Below are 9,838 nucleotides of genomic sequence, written 5' to 3'. Positions count from 1 at the left end.
AACCAGAAAACAATTAACAGTGGGAAAATTACATAAAGTACCAGTGATTACTTTAAATATAAATGGACTAAATACCCCAATCAAAGGACACAAGGTTGTGAATGGATAAAAAAATAAAAAAATAAAAAGACTTAACTATATGCTACCTAAAGAGACTCACTTCTGACTTAAAGATACATACAGATGGAGAGAAGACATGAAAAAAGATATTCCAGAAAATGAAAACAAAAAGAAAGCAGGGTTACACTTCAGAGAGTTTATCAAGAGACAGAGAAGGGCATTAAATAGTGGTACCACCTATAAATATCTATGCTTCCCTTTCTCTCTCCTGGCCATTTTGGCGGTTGCTTCTGGTTGGGTCCGCCCTGCACCTAAGGCAGGAAGATGGTGGCCGCAAAGAAGACGAAAAAGTCGCTGGAGCCCATCAACTCTAGGCTCCAACTCGTTATGAAAAGTGGGAAGTATATGTTGGGGTACAAGCAGACTCTGAAAATGATCAGACATGGCAAAGTGAAACGGGTCATCCTCGCCAACAACTGCCCAGCCTTGAGGAAATCTGAAATAGAATACTATGCCATGTTGGCCAAAACTGGTGTCCATCACTACAGCAGCAATAATATTGAATTGGGCACAGCGTGTGGGAAATACTACAGAGTGTGCACACTGGCTATTATTGATCCAGGTGATTCTGATATCATTCGAAGCAAGCCAGAACAGACTGGTGAAAAGTAAATCACGTAAAATTTTTCGTTAATAAAATTGGCTAGAGCTTGTTTTTAAATAAATAAATAAATAAATAAATAAATAAATAAATAAATAAATAAGCTTCCAAAATGGGTATGCTTAAATATATAAAGCAAATAGTAACAGATATGTAGAGAAAAAATTGACAGTAAGGCAATAATAGTAGGGATCGTTAGCCCTCCACTTACATCAATGAATATATTTCTCAGGCAGAAAATCAGTAAAGAAAACAGTGGCCTTAAATGATACATTATACCAGATTGACTTCATAGATGGTACAAAACTTTGCAGCCAAAAGCAACAGAATACACTTTTTTTTTGTCAATTGCACATGGATCAACTCCAGGATAGATCACATGTTACATCACAAAGAAAGTCTCAATAAATTTAAAAAGGTTGAATCATATCAAGTATCTTTTCCAACCACAAAGTATGAAACTAGAAATCAATTTCAAGAAAAAACTGGGAAAAACAAACACATAGAGGCTAAATAGAATGCTACTCAGCAGCTAATGGGTCAACACGAAAATCAAAGAGGCAATCAAAAAATACCTGGAGAAAATTGAAAATAGAAACACAACATTCAAAAATCTATGGGATGCAGCAAAAGCAGTTCTAAGAAGGAAGTTTATAGTGATAAAACTTTACTTCAAGAAACAATATCTCAAATAAACAATCTAAACTTACAGCTAAAGGAACTGGAAAAAAAGAACAAACAAATCCAAACATTAGTAGAAGGAAGGAAGTAATAAAAATCACAGTAGAAATAAATAAGAAAAAACAAAATAATAGAACAGTTCAATGACACTAAGGGCTGGTTCCTTGAAATGATAAATAAAATTAATAAGCCTTCAGCCAGACTCATCAAGAAAAAAGGATACTAGGCCCAAATATATAAAATAAAAAATGAAACAGAAGTTACACCAAAACCACAGAAATACAGAGATTAGAAGAGATTGCTACAAACATTTATAGGCCAACAATTTGAATGACCTAGAAGCAATGGGTAAATTCCTAGAAACATAATCTTTCAAGTCTTGAATTAGAAATCAAAATCTGAATAGACTGATATCTAGTAATGAAATTGTATTGGTAATCAAAAAACTGCCAATAAACAAAAGTCCAGTTCACACAGCTTCACATGTAAATTCCACCATTTAATGAGTAGTTAATACCTGTCCTTTTCAAACTGTTCCCAAAAATTGATGAGAAAAGAACATTTCCAAATTCATTCTGAGGCCAACATTACCCTGGTAACAAAACCAAAGTTACTACCAAAAAACAGAACTATAGGCCAATATCCGTGATGAACATAAATGCAAAGATCCTTAAAATATTGTAGCAAACAAAATTCAACAATACATTAAAATGATCATACACTCTGATCAAATGTAATTTATCCCAGGGATGGAATAATGGTTTGCTTTACACAAATCAAAGTGATACACCACATTAACAAAATGAGGAATAAAAATTATATAATAATCTCAATAGACATAGTAAAAACATTTGATAAAATTCAACATACATTTATGATAAAAATTCTCGGGGCACCTGGGTGGTTCAGTCGGTTAAGGGTCTGACTTCAGCTCAGGTCATGATCTCACAGTTTGTGAGTTTGATCCCTGCATTGGGCTCTCTGTTTTCAGCACAGAGCCCACTTCGGATCCCCATCCCCCTCCCTCTCTGCCCCTCCCTGTTCGTGCTCTCTTTCTCTAAAAAGTGATAAACATTAAAAACTCTCAACAAAGTGGTTTTGGAGACAACATACCTCAACATATTAAACAGTGTGGTAAAGCAACAGCTAACAGAATACTCAATGAAAAGCTTTTCTCAAAAGCTTTTGGCTTTTCATCTAAGATCTAAAACAAAACAAGAATGTTGGCTCTCATCGCATTTATTCAACATAATATTGAAATTGTAGCCACAACAATGAGACAAGAAATAGAAATAAAGGCATCCATTGGCAACAAGTAAAACTGTCACTGTATGAAGATGACATGATACTGTAGATTAAAAAAACCTAAAAACCACCACAAGACTAGAAGTAATAAATGAATTTAAGAAAGTTGCAGGATAAAAATTAATATACAGAAATCAGATAAATTTCTACGCAGTAATAACAAACTACCAGAAAAAGAAATTAAGAAAACATTCCTACTTAAAATTGCATCATAAAGAATAAAATACCTAGGAATCAATTTAACCAAGGAGGTGAAAGACCAGTACTCTGAAAACTGTAAGACATTGATGAAAGAAATTGAAGATGACACAAATAAATGGAAAGATATTTTGTGCTCATAAATTGAAAAAATTCATATTGCTAAAATGTAATTAGTACCCAAAGCAATCTATAAATTCAATACAATCCCTATCAAAATACCAAAGGCATTTTTTACAGAATTAGAACAAATAAAGCTGAACGTATCATTCTCCATGACCTCAAGCTATACTATAAAGCTATAGTAATCAAAACAGTAGGGTAGAGAACAAAAACAGATACATAGACCAATGGAACAAAACAGAGAGTTCAGAAATAAACCCACATTTATGTGGTCAATTAATCTAAGACAAAGGAGGCAAGATATACAACGGGAAAAGGACAGTCTTCAAAAAATGGTGCTGGGGAAACTGGACAGCTAGAGGAAAAAGAATAAAACCAAACCAGTTTCTTACACCATATACAAAAATAAACTCAAAATGCATTGAAGACCTAAATGTAAGACCTGAAACCATAAAACACCTGAAAGAAAACATAGGCATTAAACTCTTAGACATTAGTCTTAGCAGCATTTGTTTGGCTCTCTCTCCTCACGGAAGGGGAACAAAAGTAAAAATAACAAATGGGATTACATCAAACTAAGAAGTTTTTGTACAGTAAAGGAAACCATCAACAAAACAAAAAGTCAACCTACTGAATGAGAAAAGAAATTTACAAATGATATATCTGTAAGGTGTTAATATCCAAAATATATAAAGCATTCATACAAGTCAACACCAAAAAACAAGTAATCCAGTTAAAAATGAGCAGGAGACCTGAATGAATATTTTTTCCAAAGAGAGCAGATGGGCAATATCACTAATTATCAGGGAAATGCAAATTTTAAAAAACACAGTTAGATATCACTTCACACAAGTCAAATGGCTATTGTCAAAAAGACAAGAAATAACAAGTATTGGCAAAGATGTGAAGAAAAAGGAAACATTGTGCTCTACTGGTGGGAATGTAAATTGGTGTAACCACCATGGAAAAAGAGTATGGAGTTTCTTCAAAACTTCAAAAATTAAAAATAGGGGCGCCTGGGTGGCTCAGTTGGTTAAGGGTCTGACACTTGGTTTCATGATCTCAGGTAATGATCTCAAGCCCCATATTAGGCTCTATGCCGACAGTGCAAAGCCTGCTTAGGATTCTCTCTCTCCCTCCCTCTCTGCCCCTCCCCCACTCACTCTCTGTTTCTCTCTCAAAAATAAATAAACTTTAAAAAAATTTTTTTAGCAAAAATAAAACTACCATATTGTCCAGCAATCTCACTTCTGGGTAATTACCCAAAGAATACAAAAACATAAATATGAAGCTATATGCACCCCTGCGTTCATTGTAGTATTATTTATAATAACCAAGATATAGAAGCAAACTAATTTTGCTTAGATAGTTTGCTTTGCATTGATAGTTGGATAAAGATGTGGTGTATATGTACAATGGAATATTACTCAACCATAAAAAAGAATGAAATTTTGCCATCATGACAACATGGATGGACCTAGAGGGTAGTATGCTAAGTGAAATAAATCAGAGAAAGACAAATACCACATGATTTTGCATGATACATACATATGATTATATGTATAATCTAAATATATATATATATATATAAACAATATAAAACAGAAACAGATTCACAACAATAGAGAGCAAACTGCTGGTTGCCAGAGGAGAGGGACTGAGGGGAATGGACAAAATAAGTGAAGGGAATTAAAAGGTACAATCTTCTAGTATAAAATAAGTCCTGGCATGTAAAGTACAGCATAGGGAATATAGTCAATAATGTAATAACTTTGGTAACAAATGGCAACTAAATTTTTCATGGTGATCATTTCAATAAATTATATAAATTTTGAATCACCATGTTGTACATCTAAAACTAATATAATAGTGTATGTCAAGTATACTTCAGTTAAAAATAAAATCAGGGGCTCCTAAGTGGCTCTGACCTCAGTTCAGGTTACGATCTTGTGGTTCATTGGTTCGAGCCCAGCATAGGTCTCTGCACTGGTGGTGAGGAGCCTGCTTGGGATATTCTCTCTCTCTCTCTCTCTCTCTCTCTCTCTCTCTCTCTCTCTCTCCCCCCTCTCAAAATAAGTAAATAAGCTTTAAAATAATAATAACATAAAATCATAATAATTAAGGAAATATAACATCAAAGCTCCATAAAAGAAAAAAAATAAAACAATAGATAATAATAAAGATACCCATTGTAGTTTGCAACTGGATTTTTTTGATAATAATTTTCCAAACATACCATGCAGGAGTTTATCAAAGTCTTGTGGTTTCATTGTGCAGATATTTCACTTGGACAAATTTATTCCTAAGTATTTTATTATTTTTTATGCTATTGTGAATGGGATAGTTTTCTATTTAATTTTCTGATGTTTTGTTTGTGTATAAAAACAGCACTGATTTATTATGTTGATTTTATATCCTGCAACTTTACTGAATTCGTTGAACAGTGTTTTGGTTGAGTAAATAGAATATTCTATAAGATCATATCATCTGTACATAGTGACAATTTTACTTCTTTCTGATTTGGATGCCTTTCATTTATTTATTTTGCCTGATTGCTCTAGCTAGCACTTCTAATACTATGTTTAATAAAAGTGATGGCAGAGGGCATCCCTGTCTCTACCTGATCTTAGAGGAAACGTTTATAATTTTTCACCACTGAGTATGATAATGGTTGTGGCTTGTCATATATGGCCTTTATTGGTTGAGGTATGTTCTTTCTATACACAATTTGTTGAGGGTTTTTAATCATGAAAGGATACTGAATTTTGTCAAGTGTCTTTTCTTCTGCATCTATTTAGATGATTATATGATTTTTGGTTCACTCTATTATTGTGGTGTATCTCATTTACTGATTTGTGTATATTGAACCATCCTTGCAAACCAAGGATAAATTCCACTTCATCATGATGTATGATCCTTACAATGTGTTGGTGTTAATCCCCAACACTTATTTAACCCATCTTCCCACCAACCTCCTCTCTGGTAATTATCAGTTTGCTCTCTATAGTTAAAAGTTTGTTTCTTGGTTTTCCTCTTTTTTTTTCTGTTTGCTCATTTGTTTTATTTCTTAAATTCCACAGATGAGTGAAATCATATGGTATTTGTCTTTCTCTGACTGACTTATTTCCCTTAGCATTATACTCTCTAGTTCCATCCATATTGTGGCAAATGGCAAGATTCCATTCTTTTTTATGGCTGAGTAGTATTCCACTGTATACATATACTGCCTTTTCTTTATCCATTCATCAGTCATTAGACATTTGGACTGTTTCCCTAATTTGGCTATTGTTGATAATGCTGCTATAAACATTGGGGGTGCATATATCCCTTTGAATTAGTATTTTTTATTCTTTGGGTAAACACCTAGTAGTGCCATTGCTAGCTAATAGAGTAGTTCTATTTTTAAATTTTTGAGGAACCTCCATACTGTTTTCCACACCAGTTTGCATTCCCACCCACAGTGCAAGAGAGTTCCCCTTTCTCCACATCCTTGTCAATATTTGTTGTTTCTTGTGTTGTTGACTTTAGCCATTTTGTCAGGTATGAAGTGGTATCTCACTATAGTTTTTACTTGTATTTCCTTAATGATCAGTGATGTTGAGCATGTTTTCATGTATCTGTTGGTCATCTGTCTTCTTTTAAAAAATGTCTATTAACGTCTTTTTCCCATTTTTTAATTGAATTATTCATTTTGGGGATGTTGGGTTTTATAAATTCTTTATATATTTTGGATACTAACCCTTTATCAGATGTATCATTTGCAAATATCTACCCCCATTCCATAGGTTACCTTTTAGTTTTATTCATTGTTTCCTTTGCTACGCAGAAGCTTTTTCTTTTGATGTAGTACCAATAGTTCATTTTTGCTTTTGTTTCCTTGCCTAAGGAGGCTATCTAGAAAGAAATTGCTACAGTTGATATCAAAGAAGTTACTGCCTGTGTTCTTTTCTAGGATTTTTATGGTTTCCTGTCTCACATTTAGGTCTTTAATCCATTCTGAATTTATTTTTGTGTTTGGTGTAAAAAAGTGGTCCAGTTTCATTCTTTTGCATGTTGCTGTCCAGTTTTTGCAACACCATTTATCGAAAAGACTGTCTTTTTCTCATTGCATATTCTTTCCTGCTCTGTTGAAGATTAAGCAACCATATAGTTGTGGGTTCATTTCTGGGTTTTCTATTCTGTTCCATTGACTATTTTTGTGCCAGTACCATATTGGTTCAATCACTACAGCTTCTAACATAACTTGAAGTCTGGAATTGTGATGCCTCCACCTTTGCTTTTCTTTTTCAAGATTGCTTTGCCTATTTGGGATATTTTGTTGTTCTGTACAAATTTTAGGATTCTTCTAGCTCTATGAAAAATGCTGGCAGTGTTTTGATAGGGATTTCATTAAACATGTAGACTGCTTTCGGTAGTATAGACATTTTAACAATATTTGTTCTTCCATCCTTGAGCATGGAAAGTCTTTCCATTTCTTTGTGTCATCATCAATTTCTTTCCTCAGGGTTTTATAGTTTTCATAGTAAAGACCTTTCACCTCTTTGGTTAGGTTTATTCCTAGGTATCTTATGGTTTTTGATGCAATTGTAAATGTGATTGTTTCCATGATTTCTCTTTCTTCTGCTTCATTATTGGTATATAGAAATGCAACAGATTTGTGTACATTGGTTTTGTATCTTACAATTGTACCGAATTTGTTTATCAGTTTCAGCAGGTTTTTGGTGGAGTCTTTTGGGTTTTCTATATAGAGTATCATGACATCTGCAAATAGTGAAAGTTTGACTTCTTCCTTGCTAATTTGGATGCTTTTTCTTTCTTTTTGTTGTCTGATTGCCGTGGCTAGGACTCTTAGTACTTTGTTAAATAACAGGGGTGAGAGTGAACATCCTTGTCTTGTTCTTGACTGTGGAGGAAAAGTTCTCAGTTTTTCCCCATTGAGTATAATATTAGCTGTGGGTTTTTCATATATGGCCTTTGTTATGTTGAGGTATGTTCACCCTAACCCTACTTTGTTGTTTTATATAACGGGTGTTGTACTTTCTCAAATGCTTTTTCTGCATATGTTGAAATGATCATATGGTTCTTATTATTTCTTTTATTAATGTGGTATAATTGATAATAATTCACTGATTGATTTGTGAATATTGAACACTTGCAACCCAAGAATAAATCCCACTTGATTGCAGTGAGTGATTTTTTAATGTATTAATGAATTCAGTTTGCTAGTATTTTATTGAAAATTTTTGCATCCATGTTAATCAGAGATATCGGGCTATAGTTCCCGTTTTTAGTGGAGACTTTATCTGGTTTTGGGATCAGGGTAATTCTCCTCAAAGAATGAGTTTGAAAGTTTTCCTTCTTTTTCTATTTTTTGGAATAGTTTGAGAAGAATAGGTATTAACTCTTCTTTAAACATTTGGTAGAAATCACCTCTGAAGCCATCTGGTCTTGGACTTTTGTTTGTTCAGTTTTTTGATTATTGACTCAGTTTCTTTGCGGGTGTTGATCAGTTTTGGTAGTTTATATGCTTCTAGGCATTTATCCATTCCTTCCAGGTTGTCCAACTTATTGGCATATAGTTTCTCATAATTCTCATAATTGTTTGTGTTTCAGTGGTGTTGTTTTTATTTCTCCTCTCATTCTTGGTTTCATTTATTTGGGTCCTTTCTCTTTTATTTTTGATAAGACTGGCTGGAGGCTTATTAATTTTATTAATTTTTCAAATTCTTTCAAAGAACCAGCTCCTGGTTTCATTGATCTGTTCTATTGTTTTTGGTTTTTGGTTTTTGTTTTGTTTTGTTTTAGTTTCTGTATCATTTATTTCTGCTCTAGTCTTTATTATTTCCTTCCTTCTGCTGGCTTTAGGCTTTGTTTTTCTTTTTCTATTAGATGTAAGGTTATGTTGTTATTTAGTTGAGATTTTTCTTGCTTCTTTTTTTTTTTAATTTTTTTTTTCAACATTTATTTATTTTTGGGACAGAGAGAGACAGAGCATGAATGGGGGAGGGTCAGAGAGAGAGGGAGACACAGAATCGGAAACAGGCTCCAGGCTCTGAGCCATCAGCCCAGAGCCTGACACGGGGCTAGAACTCACGGGCCGCGAGATCGTGACCTGGCTGAAGTCGGACGCTTAACCGACTGTGCCACCCAGGCGCCCCAAGATTTTTCTTGCTTCTTGATGTAGGTCTATATTGCTATATACTTCCCTCTTAGGACTGCTTTTGCTGTATCCCAAAAGTTTAGACCATTGTATTTTCATTTTCCTTTGATTCCGTGTATTTTTTTAATTTCTTCTTTGATTTCCTGGTAGAACCATTCATTGTTTAGTAGCGTGTTGTTTAACTTCCATGTATTTGTGGTCTTTCCAAATTTTTCTTCTGGTTGATTTCCACTTTCATGGCATTGTGACCAGAAAAGTTGCATGGTATGATTTCAATCATTTTGTATTTGTTGAGGGCTGTTTTGTGACCTACTATGTGATCTATTTTAAAGAATGTTCCATGTGCACTTGAAAAGAATATGTATTCTTGGGGTACCTGGGTGGCTCAGTCAGTTAAGTACCCAACTTGGGTTCAGGTCATGATCTCACAGTTCCTGAGTTTGAGCCCCACATCAGGCTCTCTGATGTCAGCCCCGAGCCTGCTTCATATCCTCTGTCCCCCTTTCTGTCTGCTCCTCCCTCACTCTCTCCCTCTCTCTCAAAAGTAAATAAACATTTTTTTTAAATGTGTGTTCTGCTGTTTTAGGATGGAATGTTCTGAATGTATCTTTTGAGTCCATCTGGTCCAGTGTGTCATTCAAAGCCATCAT

The 9,838-nt window shown here is 34.1% G+C and overlaps 1 protein-coding gene across 1 annotated transcript; it reads left to right on the top strand.

Annotated features, from left to right (window-relative positions):
* The first annotated feature begins 316 nt into the window (after window positions 1-316).
* On the top strand, window positions 317-777 carry LOC122488957 (60S ribosomal protein L30-like). Its single transcript, XM_043590510.1, has one exon. The coding sequence runs from the start codon at window positions 385-387 to the stop codon at window positions 730-732; it is 348 nt and encodes a 115-aa protein (XP_043446445.1). The 5' UTR covers window positions 317-384; the 3' UTR covers window positions 733-777.
* Window positions 778-9,838: the final 9,061 nt, after the last annotated feature.

The sequence above is a fragment of the Prionailurus bengalensis genome, chromosome B2 (assembly GCF_016509475.1).
Source record: "Prionailurus bengalensis isolate Pbe53 chromosome B2, Fcat_Pben_1.1_paternal_pri, whole genome shotgun sequence".
NCBI lineage: Eukaryota > Metazoa > Chordata > Mammalia > Carnivora > Felidae > Prionailurus > Prionailurus bengalensis.
The sequence above is the reverse complement of the archived record's forward strand: the minus strand, read 5'-3'. Positions and strand labels throughout refer to the sequence as shown.